General features: G+C 35.2%; 1 protein-coding gene across 1 annotated transcript in view; it reads left to right on the top strand.

Moving 5' to 3' along the window:
- Positions 1–15851, top strand: part of LOC129216608 (coiled-coil and C2 domain-containing protein 2A-like) — an 88025-nt gene that overhangs the window by 27283 nt on the left and 44891 nt on the right. Inside the window, 1 exon segment of the mRNA XM_054850825.1 lies at positions 5–217. Coding sequence (XP_054706800.1) covers positions 5–217 — 213 coding nt within the window.

Here is a 15851-nt window from a genome sequence, read left to right as displayed (position 1 = left end):
GAAGGATTTGGGTGTTAGTGATACTATTTCTGAAGAAAGCACCGACTATTTCCGTTTGGATCCATTTCAAGATGAACTTGATTTTTGTACTTCAGAAGAAATAGAAAATAACAAGCGTTTTCAACTGTTGCAGCTTAGAAATCAAGATGCTTCATTCTTTCGAAATTTAACCATGATTCCATCAGATGAGAAAGATCTTTCAGAGGAAATGTTGCAAGTAATTATTTCTTTCTCGTTTCCTGATTTTTCTGCATTGATTACAAGAGTTTCTCTTGTATAACATGGTTAATTCATTCCATGTAGTATCAAAACCGTGTTACATGAGGCTTTTTTATAACTAGTTTTTTTACTTATATTTTAACCTAATTAATCATGTACAGTCATAAAAAAAACGAAACACTTTTAATTTTTCGGCCATTATACATGCTAGAAAGGAAAGAAAGGTGTCATCCGACTTGGTTTAAAGTCTTCTTTAAAACTACGTTGGTAAAATTTTGATAAGGGACCATATACAAAGCAAAACGAGCACCAACTCTTGATTTTCAAATGGGAACCCCTATTTTTTACTACATAATTATGTTTAGACCGCAAAATACAGCCAGGGTACGAAATTTCACTGCATTCCGTGCAGTAGAACAGGAGTTATTAACGAAAAACGTTTAAGGGACCGTCACCACATTGAAAACGCTTCTTTCAAGGTCACGGCTTATCAAGTAACGGAATGTAAACAAAGACAAGATCGAGATTATCCAGCTCAATTCATGATCTTTTGAAATTCTCTCTTTTTCCGTAATTCGAAACTTTTTGGGCCAATAATGTTGCGCCAAAAAGTGATTTACGGTCGAAAACTTTTTTTTTTTGAAAAAAAAAAGTTAAAATATTTACAGATTTTTGTCTCTCAGGATTAACCTAAGAATGACGGACCGGGTTTGACTAGACCATCGTATAGATCGTTGTTTAGTAAATTGAATAAGGACAAATTAAAATTAATGGAACTTTTTGCCTTTTCTAATATGAGCCTATTGGATTGCTTATATAATCATTCAGCGAATTAGCCTCAAAGAAATGTAAATATCAAACCTTATACCTAGAATCATGATGCAAATATGTTTGATATATGTATTGCACCTATGTTACAGGTTTATTTTGGAATGAATAGAAAGTCTTTTGATGTCAAACGGAATTGCGCGTTTTTAATTTCGCATAACATCGGCAGAAGTTTGGGCCATCACACAAAAATATAAAAAATGTACCGCACAACGTGGGAAGTTGCTGCATTAAATAGATTGGAGACACGAGAGAAACAAGGTTTATTTATTCCGTGAAAATTTGCTCTATATACATAAAATGAACGAAGCATCAATTTGAAAAATAAAACAGAAACAGAAGAATATAAATACCCGTTAATGAGCAAACTGTTCATACTCAAACTTTATTTGGTAAAAATTTGATTATATAAATTAACACAGTGGACAAACACGGTAATTGTTTTAGCGGCTCTTTTGTAATAAAAAAAAGAGAATTTGTTTCAAATCCAAATTTGATGCGGAAGATCATAATGCGTGGTAATATTAAAAAAGCATAACACAATTGGCGGTTTAAGTTAAACATGTAATGACTCTCAAAAACAATTTAGGAAAGTAATTTCCCAATGCTATTTCTAGCAACAAGTTTCGACATGGTCCAACCCGTGATTTAAAAAGACAAAAGTTATTTTAGCTTAAACCAAGGTGAACCGAAATCAGACTTCTTGTCATTTCTCCGATTTTGTAACTTAGCAGATGCACACGAAGCTTAGTATTATTTGATTTTGTATCGCGTACTATATACTTGCAAATGAACATCTCCTATAGTGCGAGGGTATAAGCTGGCGCAGCAATATTGCTATAGCTACATGAAGCATACCCAGGACAGATCAGTTTAATCTATCCAGATACTACAATTTCGTCCTTGCTACAGATTTCGCAGACTGGAATCGAAACTAATCGTGCGGGATGCAGAAGTCACCTCATTGAAGCTAAGAGTGTGAATAAACTGGTAGGTAAAGTAAATTTATTTGCTGTATGTTTACGGCATCTCACTGGTGAGATAAATTTTCTTCATCCACCAGTTTTTAAGCACTCTCGGCTTCAATGACATGACACCTGCTTCATTGTTCGGTTAATCCAGCTGTTCGGTGCAGGGCTGTTGTGCTCATTATTAGAACTCTCTGCAGCCATCGAATGGGATAACCAGACCACAGTGGAGACGCAGGCCACATTCAGCCCTCGCAGCTGGTCCATGTGGCCCGCTGTTTGCTTAAAGAATAGGACCAGAAAGTTGAATTAGAGTGCCAGTGTCATAAAGGTGGAGCCGAATATTCAGATATTGGATTCTGAAAAACATGCATTTAATAAGATAGGCATCTAGAAGTTGATAACAATAATTTTTTACAACTCTTTTTTTTTTGGGTCGATATTTTTCCACGTTATTAAAAAAAAAAATTGAAATTTTATCTTTGTCTTACGAGAATAGTTTTAATGTGAAATGCACGGACAATGACCGAGAAAATAAATAGAAAAAAAAAGTATTTAAATTATAATTAAGAATAGACAAAAACTCAACTTAATCTAACACGCAAATTAATGTTTTGTTAAAAAAAGTTCACAATTAGCTACAACTACTACTTTCGTGCAGAATGAGGCTCAAAGCACGCGGTCCTCTACTGCTACTAAAATTTCCTCTCCTACCACATTGAAAATTATTCAAATACTTTACAAAAAATAATAATAATAATTCCTAAAAACCAGTAAACTTATGTAAGAGCAAATATTACCTATTGACCCATCTGGATACTGTTAAAGGTGAAACTTCACACTGTCGGCTATTTTTCGAGTGCTTTTTCCCGATTTAGACAAGGCAATAATTTTTCCTTTTATCAAGAGAAAAAAAACAGAAGTATTTTAAGTGTATCTTTTAATAAAAAAATTTCTATAAAATATTCTTTTATTAAACAATGAAGTAGTGTTTCACATTATTTACACATTGACGTTTGAATGATATCCACAAAAAACTGATGGTTGCAATATTGTGTTGTTTTTCTGCTGAGACAAGGAATGAATTTATGCATTTAAAAAATTCATAGACGTAACTCTAATGTAGAAAAACCATGTTATAATTGGTTTGCTTATTTTGTTGAACATTTTTTTTTCTTTTTTTACGAAGAAACCAACTTTCATAATTTCTGTTTTAAAAAAGTATACGGTCCCCTAAAGTAAGAAAAAATGAAGTTTTAAGCATAGTGCAAAAACTACTGAATATTTTGAGCTCAAATTTTGGATTTCCGCACAAAAGCTCTTCTAGATTGTTTTTCTGTTAAAATTTAATATGGTTTCAGATCATATTTTTTTCAAAAAGTATTAAAATAATTCATAAAAAAACTAAAATTACATTTTAGATGTTGTAAAGGGCGTTTTTATTATTGGGTCGATTCATATTTTGATATAAAAAAACAATCTTTGCCGTGCCTAATCTAGTTTTTGTGTTATGAGTAAAAATATCAAAATACGTTTTAACATTACGAGAGGAATTTTTCAAAACTCGATTCTGAAGTAACGGCTGGATCAAATTAAACAAAACTTTGCATACAAAGTTAAAAACGGATGCTGATCACAAATATGTGATAAAAAAAGGGGGTTCTCATTGAAAAATTTGAAGTTGATGCTCATTTTAATATGAAGACGACCCGTTAACAACAATTTTTTAACATAATTTTGTAGAACTTTTTATTCCTGAAACAATGACACCTCTCACGTGTCTGTAGTGTCCATAGTCTTTGAATACGATCGAGTGTTTAGTTTTTTTTTTCTATGACTGTACATATTGTAAATCATGTTAATGTATACCGTGTTGTATCGAAACCATGTTCCATGTTATATTGAAACCGTGTTGTACAAGACCTTGAAGTAATGTAAATCAAGGAATGTGTACCGTGTTATATGGAAACCAAGTCACAAGGTGCAAATTTTATAATAGCTGAAATTTCGGCTCAATGGAACATATAAACGAAAACTGGAAACCAGAACATACAAAGACCCACTGAATTAAAAAGAAGAGTTGTTATAAACGATAAAACTTAATTATTTTACATACCTTAAATTAAAACTGTTATGCACTACAAGAAGAAACTTAATCAACTTTTTTTCTGCAGTAAGAACAAAACGCATTCTATCAGAAAAGCAATCTGAGTTTTTATGCAGCAATAAAGTTTGTCTGAGCAATGAAAACAAAACAAACTAAAATAAAATAAATAGAATTATTCTATTTATTTTATTTTATGTTTTGTTTCAACTTCATTTTGTAGTTATCATTTGCCAAATTTAGCTTATGTTTAATCCTAATGCTGTTTTCTTATAATGTATTGGAAACAAAATAATATTAATCTTTTTGCTTTTAGAACACCGATGAGAAAAATAAAGTATGTACTTAAAAGTTAAAAGTAAGTGTTATACGAGGAAACCAAACTTTTGAACCGAAGACAGACACTTATTACAGTTATTATCATAAATTTTTTTAACAGTGTATTGAGCGAAAATGAAATTCCTTCTTTTAAAATTTGTGTTACATCAAAACCGTGTAATTATAAATTAAAGTTTTGCACCATGTAATATCGAAACCGTGTTGTAATAATCGCAAATTTGGTGCCGTGTAATATTCGAAACTGTGTTGTAGAAGTACCGTGTTATACGAGGGGCGCCTGTACATAGTTCTATGTATATTTTATCACTAGAGCTTGTAAGTTTGATTTTATATTTACTTTATGTACTACAAATAATTGAAACAGCATTGTAGGATTATGCTTTTTTTTTTGCTCAAAAATACTGCGAAGCTTGCAGGCTTATGGCTTAGTTAATGAGTAAAAAAATCTAATTGAAATGCTTTGCTCTGTTTGTCATTCTTTTCCTTGTAATATTTTAAGAAACAAGATATTTGTGAGAACAACAACTTTCTTGAAAATTTCAAATTTATTATTGCTGCTTAATTATTTGTATGAATTTATTTGCTTGTTTGAGTGATTATAAGACTACATTTAATAACGTAGTCTTACTGGTTTAGTGTTTAGTTGTGAATTGCAAGCATCTATTATCCAAATAGTTCATGAAATATATATTTTTTTAGCATCTAAATAAGAAATCAGAAACCGAAGTAAGTGAGAAAAAGGAAGTTCATGAAGAAGCTCAAAGGGAACAAGCTAAAATTTTAATGCAAAAGGTAAATGTATTGGTTAAATAGCAACAAAAATTATCATTTTTCTGACAAAAGTCGCAAGTAAAAAAGTTCTATTAATTATTTAAGACATTGAATTAGTTGATAAAGTGAAAAATTCTCTCTTGTAAGATTTTGGTTTAAAGGTAACATATAATAACATGAATTTCTAGGTGTCAATTATAAATTTCATGCATTTTTCATTTTTATTTCTAATCTTGTGGTGGACATAAATTTGTGTAGGAAAGGATATACACAGTCCAATCACATTAATGTGACCATCTGTCAAAAGCCAGAATAACCACCTTTCGCAGAGCGGACTGCTGCGAGACGTGCAGGAAGAGAGTCACTTAGGTCCCTGAAGGTGTTCTCTGGGATGTTGAGCCATGCCGACTCTAATGCCGTGGCTAGCTGCGCTAGATTACGCGGTTGAGGATCTGTTGGGGAGAATTTCTAATCTAATAATATCTCCCCAATGTTTCCTTTGATACTAGCAGAGTGAGTTCTGATATAAGACTAACAAACTATTTCTAACTTTCATGACATTTATTGAAACAATAATGTAAATAGTTAAAACACGCTGTAAATGATAAAAAAAAAATACTAAGAACATAATCTCTCCACATGCTACTTTTGCACAAGATAACTAATACTACAATACAAACTGCATGACTATCGACTAAATACTTTGACGAAGAAACACATTTGGAAATAAGCTAACTCCAGCTCATCATTTTCAATAAAAGGGCGAGCGGCACGAACAAGCAAGTTTGAATAGCGATCTAGCGACCGCCTACAACGACGAGAGATGATCAAAAAAGAACATAAGCCGCGAGCAGTTTAAATATCCCCTGGGTCATTAGCATATCCCAGGGGTGATTGTGTTCCGGTATTTTACCGAATTTCCGGTATTTTCGGACGTATTTCCGGTATTTTTATGTCCGAAAATACCGGAATTATATATATATATATATATATATATATTTTTTTTTTTTTGTGCTTTTATCTCCCTACCTCCGCATTTTTTTTAAAATTATATAATACTCATCAAATATACCTGCAAGAGCCTTAAGATGGACACCTATCCCTTAAGATGGACAAATGTCAAGATAATTTGTATAACACCAGCTCAAAAGTAACTTTGTTAACCCATTAAAAATTGAATCAAATATATACAGTCGGATCCTGACTTGCCCGAGGGATGCGTTCCAAGACCCCTCGCGTAAGTCGGAATTTCGCGTTGTGGAACAACGTATGTTTAGAAAATTTTTATAAGCATACCCAATTATTTCAGACATGTGTTAACGCCCCTCAAATTGTTTCAAACCATTTTTTAACTATATATTACTGTATCGTTTATAAGGAACTGATTTTTTTACTGTATTTTAGAAAAATCGTTACTATTTAACATGATTACTGTTACAAAGCACGAAATCTATGATCAATAAGATACATGTACTTAAACAGAAGGGTACTTACATTAAGTACATTACTGCATTATAATAGCACTGAATAGTAGTTGTCGTAATTGTAATTATAATTTTTAAAATTATGAAGATGATGGTTTATGCAGTTTGGGAACACCCCTATTTCTTGCCTCGCTTCTATTTTCATGATGTTTGTATTTTGCTCAGGCACTACTCTGCGAGTTTCACCGTTAAGATTAAAGTGCTCGTTTGGGAGCCATTCTGTTTTATCAACGTTCATATGTAGAAGGAAAAAAACTGTTAAGAATCAAAGCGGTTATTTGTATAAACAAAAGCAAAGCGTTGTTTAGACTAATACAGTGTGTGAACTTCCGCTTTCAGTGATGCTAAATTAATGAAAGTCCGTTCATGAAACCAATAATAAGTGTCGACGAAACCCATTCTAACGCTCCGCCGCTCCTTTCCAAAAAATTTCATGCTGCAAGCGAACAATTTGCGTCAGCAATAAAAAATTCATTACTCATGAAAAACTCGCGTTATAGCCATCTCGCGCAAGTCGGATCGCGTTGTAGCGGGATCCGACTGTACACAATATTTTGACTCAGAACTATTTAATACTATGGCAAAAGTGCACTTAAGTAATAGGGGCCAAAGATTACCCCCCCCCCCGTTCTCGCTTTGAAACTTTCAGGTATTTTTTGATGAACTCACAATCACCCCTGATATTCGAGTCACGTGAACGGACACTCGTCCTGCTATCGTTAAGCACACGTGCCATCAGAGTCCTTCAAGAAGCATCCATGTGACGTCATCCACTACAGAGTTCCCGCCAAAGGTGTACAAAAGTGAAACCAAACATTCGGTCGATTCGACCAATGTGAATGAGTGCTGATAAGAATCTTTTACCCCAGTCATGCAGAATGATTGGTAATACATAAGTAAGGAAAAACATTCTTTTACTATTGGTGTTGTGAGGTGATGAGATAGGATTATTTACTGTTGTTATTAACAGGCATTTTTGCCTAACAAGGCCCCCCCTCTCATTTTCCTCCTTTCATTAGCTGAAACCATGAATGATAAAAACATTTAACTGTAGAAGGGAAAAATTAGATTTATAGCAATAGTGCAGTATTGTAGCATTATAAACTGTGAAGAAAAAGTCATACCAGGAAATCCAGTAACTTTTCTTAGGTATGTACAAATGTTTTTTACTTCTAAATAAAGAAAAAAGAACATATATGAATTCAACGAGTACATTTCCCACAGTTGCCTATAATTTTTAAATTTTTGTACTGATTTTACCTATAAATGTAATAAAACATTGTATATCATGAGTGCAAATAACATTTTAGTTCCATAAAAACACTTTTTACTTAACTAGTAATTATTTTAACCGCTCTGGAGTAATTTGTGTACGTTTGCTTTGTTGGCGAGTAGCTTCTCGCCAAGCTCCTGTGAACAGCAGATGCGTTTAGAGCAAGTTTTAGATTTGAAAAAAAACATTTGTTACTTTTATGCTTTAATTTAAATACTAGTGTGCCCTCGTATGAAATAATTTCAAAACATTGATTACAAGACACAAGAATCCATAAATTGTCAGTCAATGAGAGAACTCTTTAAACATATATTTGTAGATGACCGTCATTACAAGGAATACATGAAAAATGAGGTTACGTCATATTTTTAAATCCGGGAAGAAGTGGGGAGGGGGAGTTTGAATGACAGGCCTGTATTTGTATCCGTTATTTATTTAAAACTGGCAAAAGGTTCACAGCGTTGCCTTTGCTAGTAACAATAATCAGTAACGATACCTTTTAGAACTGATCTTTCAACATTTCTCAAAACTCTGCTAATCTTCTAATAACAATCATAGAGAAAGTTTCAATACTATTTTTCAAAAAGCACACACACGCACTCAATTTAACTACACCGATGCACAACATAAAAACTTATCACAATAATTCAGGCTGAAAACTTTCGCTTACTCACAACACACTTGGTGGATCTAATATTCTCAGAAAAAATAACAACTCTTAATTGTTTCCAAAATATAATAAAAATAAATTTACGCAGACGATAAATTAAAAAATAGGGTGGTTGAATTATTCTACTTTGTTTTCTTCTTACTTGGCCTGGCTTTAATCTTCTGTTTTGATAATATTGTTTTTTGAAAGCAGACGATATTTTTTCAGAATACATATTCATTTGAATTGAACAGAGATGGGCAGACTTTACCCCCCAAAAAAATGATACTTTTAATTTTCACGAATTGTCTCGATCTACCAGAAATGTGTGCAAAAATTATACATAAATTAGTAATGTTAATAACTGTCGAATAGTTATTTACGTAGATAGTTAAAACAGGAAGAAAGACCTTCATTCTAAAAACCTTCTGGTAAACCGGGGTTTAAGAGTTGAAATTCAAAATAATAATATCAACAAATCAAATAAATATTTACATTATGTGCTGAAACAATTCAAAATCTAATTCATTCGAAATCAGTCCTTATTAAAAGATTTGCACTGTATGTTATCTGCTACTTTTGTAAGCTTGGTGTATAATTACTGATTGCTAGTCTTGCGAGTTCAGAATCAGTATTAGGCTCTAAAATTCCCAGAGTCGGAGTCTGCCTTTTTTCTCCCGACTTTGCAACCCTAAATTGTTGCAGAGTCGGAGTTGGAGTAAAAGGGTCGGAGTTGGAGTTTGAAGGTTTTGAAACTCCGAGTCAAAATCGGAGTCTGACTGCTTTTGGAGTAAAAAAGTTGGAGTAGGAATCAAATTCTCTAAAATTCCCTGTGAATTGGAGTCGGTTCTTTTTCTTTCGACTCGGCAACTCAAATTTGTTGCAGTGCTGCAGAGTTGGAGCCGGACTGATTTTGAAGTTCAAGAGTTGGAGTCAAAGGTCAAAGTTTTTGAAACTCCAAAATCTGACTCGGACTGCTTTTGGGGTAAAGGAGTCGGAGTCGAAAGCTCTAAAATTCCCTTAGTCGAAGTAGGCCACTTTCTACCGCTTAGGTGCAGGCAGTATATAGCTTTATTCAATTTACACACATAATTTTCTTTTCCCTTTTCAATAAAACCTGGGGGTTGTTTCATATATATTATTTCATCAATAGGAGCATATAGGTACGCACTTTTAACGTCACATTGGATATGTAGCCAATTTTCTCTTGATACCAATAAAGAAAAGAAAAAGCGAATGGTACTAAAGCAGTTTACTGGGCAGAAGGTCAGATCAAAATCTAGTCCCCTGACTTGATTAGTCCCCTGAGCGACTAGCCTACTTTTATAAACCGCACCATTTCCCCCTTTCTTTAAATTATAAACCCATCTACATCCGATAGGATTAACATTTTCTGGTAATTTGACTAAATTCCACACATTTCTTTTACGCATAGTGCCTATTTCAATTTCCATTGATTTTTGCCATTCCCCCCTTTCATTAGATTTTGATGATTGTTTATATGATCTAGGGACGTGAATTTCTGTGTCTAGTCAGGAAACATGAGTTAAAATTTTAGATTGATTTGAAACTTCACCCTGAAAATCATCATTGCCTTTAAAATTAAATAATTCTGGATCATACGCTATGTTTTCACGAAGACAATATTTTTGAACATCATTCAACGATCTTAATTTTTTGTTATTCCCCTTTTCAAAATAATATACGTCGTTTCTTGAACCATCAGGTCTAGGGACAAATTTCCGAATCCACCTAGCTCCCCGGATTGGTTTGCGACTATAATCATCCCCCTCACTATCTGAACTTTCTGCCCCCCCTTCAGAGCTACTTTCAACATTTAATTCTCTGAAGCGATTCGAATCTTCGCTTTCTTCCGAAGAATTCTTATCTTCTGCCTGAGGCGAAAGAGGCCAGAAAAGGGTATTTTCTTTTCCGCGCGATTCCTGCACAGAAGTAAATTCGTCCTTGAAAAAGGAATTCTCTTTGAAAGATACGTTGATTGTTTCGATGACTTTATTTTTGTCTGGAAGATAAACGCGAAATCCTTTACGATTGAACGCGTATCCGATTAAAACCCCTTTTCCGGCTTTTAGGTCTAGTTTCTTTCTTAATTGTCATGGAATTCCAGCAAAACAAGTCGTTCCGAAAGCTTTTAAATGTCTTACAGACGGTTTTCTTCCCCCGTAAAGTTCAAAAGGAGTCTTTTCTTGACTTGAATGACAAATCCTATTCCATGTGTATACAAAATATAACATCGCGTTGGGTCAAAAATTGTTTGGCAAACCACTTTCTTTCAACAAAACGCGTGCACTATATATTTGTTACTGTACGGTTAAAATTCTCAATTAATCCATTTTGCTCTGGTGTATATACATTTGTGAGTTCATATACCCATATTCTGACAAAACCCGTCTAGTTCCTGATTTACAAATTCCGTCCCGTTATCAGATCTGATACTGACAACCTTTTTGCCGATAAATCTTTCGACTCTCAGAATATGTTGTTTTACAACTCCAGGAACCTGACTTTTTGACTTGATAGGATACAATGAACACCTTTTGGAATAGTCATCAATAATGGAAAGAAAATAATTTTCTCCGTTTCTACCCTCTACTTCACATTTTCCCCAAACATCCATATGCAATAATTGCAATGGCTGAGTACTTCTTACTCTATCAATTGACTTGAAACTAACACGCTTAAATTTTCCTAATTTACAAACATCACAGTTTAATTTAACATGTTTAAACTTAGGTAGGCCACGAACAGCTGAAAGATTATTAGTTTTACGAATACTTTCTGTATTTATGTGTCCACGGCGTTTATGCCAAGTTTCAATGTCACTTTGACAGCATTCTACAGAAGGTACTTTATTTACATGACTAGAACTAGGAGAATTTTTAAACTTTTTACAATTAACATTATAAACTCCATTATTGAGTTCAGCTTTAAAAATTAATCCCTGTTTGTCGGGAACCTCCACAAAACCTCCCCCACCTTTAAATTTTGCACCACCCTGGTCAAACTTGGTGCCAGACAAAATATTTCATCTCAAACGGGGAGAATACATTACATCTTTGAGAATTATAGTTCTTTTACCGAACTTAACTTTGATTTCCCCTTTCCCCTCAATCGGGAAAGTTTGCTTTTTCATGGTAACAGCCATGTTTACATCATTTAGGGGTTCAAATGTCCTAAACCAGTTCTTATTTGAGTAACAGTGATTTGATGCGGCAGTGTCAAAAATAAATGTACTCCCTTTATCTTGGGTCTGACTAAGATTTGCCTCTGACAAGAAATACAAAGGATACTCACATCTGTTATTTGAGAGTGATCGGCGACGCGCCTGTAACTTCCTTCTAGAACTCCATCGGCGATTTCTATTCCTTGGGCTCGTACCTTCTTCCCTCCATTCTTTCCGGGATTGGTACTGGTTTCCTCTTTTATTTCTTTCTTGTGAAGTCAATCTTTGACGGTCTTCATTTTTGACAAAAGGGCATCTGCTTCTTATACGTCCATATTTTTGACATTTGTAACATCATATTTTAGATTTAACTTGGAAAACCTGCATTTCATTTGTCTTCTCTTCTTTCATTTCTTGACGGTTTCCTTCAATAATTAGATCAACCAGGATTTTCTCGAATGTGAAATCTTCATTTTTCCTCATCAAAATTTATTGAATCAGATGATGATACGTTTCTGGTAAATTTTGCAGTAATTTAAAAGAAATACAATCCTCTGGGTAATTCTGGTAAACAACTTTGATTTTGTCGAAAATTCTCTGCAGGCGTGCCGCGAATAAATTCAGCTTTTCTCCATTCTCTTTCTTGCACTGGTTCAGCTTCATGACATTCTCATACATCTATTCTCCAGAAGAAAATGTAATTTTATCTTCTTCCAAGATTCGCATGGATCTTCTATAGTTTCAACTATTTTTCTTAGATTTTGTTCAATATTCAAGAAGATTAGAGAGACTGCAGTTCGCTTCCGCACAATAAATTCTTTCACATCCTTTTCTGTTATATTTGACTTCTCATTAATGACTGGTTCTTTTTCTTCTCCATTCGTGATCTCCCAAACATTCCGTTCCATAAGAAGGAATTTCATGTTGATCGCCCATTCAAGGTAATTCTTGTTATTGAGCTTTTCAATTTGGATTGCAAAATTTGCCATTTTTTTTTTCAAACTTTAGGATTCTCGAATTTTGGTAAAATCTTTTAAGTTGTTTCTATCTTGGTCGTCCCCCCATCTCAAACATTCCAATAACTTCATTTTCAGATGGGTCATCAAATTTGCAGCTTCCAAAAAAAAAAAAAATTTCAACATTTCTGAAAAATAGCGAAATGTACACCATCCAACTGTACATGTACTTTTGGCAGCAGTACAACCCCGCCTTTTTACAGATGCATGTAAACTCTTTATCATTTCCTAGTCTTATCCAAAAAATATTTTCACTAGGTCTGCACAGGAAAGGGACTGGGCCTATAACCCATGTTGGGGAGAATTTCTAATCTAATAATATCTCCCCAATGTTTCCTTTGATACTAGCAGAGTGAGTTCTGAAATAAGACTAACAAACTATTTCTAACTATGATGACGTTCTTTAAAAAATAATGTAAATAGTTAATACACGCTGTAAATGATAAAAATAAATACTAAGAACATAATCTCTCTACATGCTACTTTTGCACAAGATAACTAATACTACAATACAAATTGCATGACTATCGACTAGATACTTTGATGAAGTAACACATTTGGAAATAAGCTAACTCCAGCTCATCATTTTCAATAAAAGGGCGAGCGGCACAAACAAGCAAGTTTGAATACCGATCTAGCAACCGCCTACAACGAGGAGAGATGATCAAAAAAAGAACATAAGCCGCGAGCAGTTTAAATATCCCCCGAGTCATTAGCATATCCGAGTCACGTGAACGGACACTCGTCACTGCTATCGTTAAGCACACGTGCCATCAGATTCCTTCAAGAAGCATCCATGTGACGTCATCCACTACAGAGTTCCCGCCAAAGGTGTACAAAAGTGAAACCAAACATTCGGTCGATTCGACCAATGTGAATGAGTGCTGATAAGAATCTTTTACCCCAGTCATGCAGAATGACTGGTAATACATAAGTAAGGAAAAACATTCTTTTACTATTGGTGTTGTGAGGTGATGAGATAGGATTATTTACTGTTGTTATTAACAGGCATTTATGCCTAACAGGATCCATGGCGTGAACAACTCGATCGAGATGGTCCCACAGATGCTCGATTGGGTTTAAGTCAGGTGAGTTTGCTGGCCAGGGGAGGAGGTTAAACTCATCCTGGTGCTCCTCGAACCACCCACGTACACTGGCAGCTGTATGGCACCTCGCATTGTCCTGCTGGAAGATGCCATCATCCTGAGGAAAAACAATGCGCATGTAGGGGTGGACATGGTCCGCAAGGACAGATGCGTACTTGTATTGATCCATCGTGCCTTCCACAATGATCAATGAACCCAGAGAATGCCAGGAAAACATTCCCCAGACCATAATGCTCCCGCCTCCAGCTTGGACCGTTCTGGCAATGGTTGCAGGGTGGTTCCTTTCAGAGGTTTCACGCCTTATACACCAACGTCCATCTGTCCGATGGAGCATAAAACGCGATTCATCTGAAAACGCTACCTGTCGCCACTCAGTGGTCGTCCAGCTGCTGTACTGGCGTGCAAGTTCTAGCCTTTGTCTTCAATGAACAGCAGTCAGCATAGGTGCACGACCCAGGCGTCTGCTTCGGAGCCAGACGCAGCAATGTTCGCTGAATAGTAGTTTGGGAGACACTTTTGGTAGCCCCTTGGTTCATTTTGGTGGTCAGTTGCTTAACGGTAGCCCGTCTATCTGCCCAACCGTCCTTTCTCTCTGTGATCTATGGCCCGTGGTGCACCACATTTGCCACGTCGCTGATTTTGGACAGCCCCATTTTGCCATGCACGGTACACTTTTACCACGGCGGCACGCGAACAGTTCACAAACGCGGCCGTTTCAGAAATGCTTCCACCCTTGGCCTGAAAGCCAATGATCAGGCCCTTTTGGACATCGGATAAATCGCCTCATTTCTGCATTACGCCAACGATTGAAATGTTTTCTGAAGCCCTCACACACCCTTTATATATGCTCAACTGCACTGTGCTGCCACCTGCCTTCTGTGATTGGTTATTTAACTCTGACATGGAAAGTACGTGGTGGTCACATTAATGTGACTGGACTGTAGCATTTACCCCTTGACGCAAAAACAAGATTAAGCATGATATTTGACCACAGAGGATAAATTGTTTATGCTCTGGGGGAACCTTGATATTGTGCTAATTAAAAAACAATTATTACTCTTATTCTAACCAACTTAGAAGCTTTAAGCAAAGTTCATCCTTATGCAGAAAATCTCTATGCTTTTAAATGTTGTTAAAACTAAAACTATACAAGAGTTTTTTAAATTCCCATGTTAACGAATTTATGTGACAAGTAAAATTTAAAAATTTTAAAAACCCTTGAATGAGTTGCAACTGCAGAATCAAGGGGGAAAATTGAAAATCCTTTTAAAAGCCTTATATTATTAAAAATCAATGTCAAGTATTTTATTTAAGATTGAGAAGCTTATTTGTGGGTTTTATTGCATTTGTCGAAACAACTATGGAATTACCATGGATACTGCGAAACTCATTTATAATCAAGGGCTAATGCCGGTTATCTCTTATGCCTCATGCATCTGGGGGCACAGCTTAAAAAAGAAAATAAATCGCAAAGAAATCAGAAAACTGCAGAGAAGAGTCCTTTTGAGAATCGTCAAAGCTTACCGAACGGTGAGTTACGAAGCCATTTTTGCTCTGGCCGGTGCGCCTCCTTTGGACATCGTCATTTGCAACACGATGCTTGCTCGAGATGCTTATCTCCGCTCCGTTCGGGATGTTCATTTAAATGGTACTCTCTCTCCCTCCGATCTTCCTCATCCCTCTAAAAGGGTTCCTATTTCACTTGTAGATTTCAATGTAATTTGAACAACTATGATTTTGTTTGCTTCACAGACGGCAGTAAGATGAATGAGAGAGTCGGACTAGCATTTGTTTTGTATCAGCATGAGATTGAGTTCTCCATTCATCAGTTCCGTGTCAGTGACAATTGTTCCGTTTTCCAAGCCGAGCTCTTGTGCTTAAATCTCGCAGTGAAACACGTCTCGAATTTT

Source organism: Uloborus diversus, chromosome 2, assembly GCF_026930045.1.
Source record: "Uloborus diversus isolate 005 chromosome 2, Udiv.v.3.1, whole genome shotgun sequence".
NCBI lineage: Eukaryota > Metazoa > Arthropoda > Arachnida > Araneae > Uloboridae > Uloborus > Uloborus diversus.
This window is presented reverse-complemented; position numbering and strand designations above follow the sequence as displayed.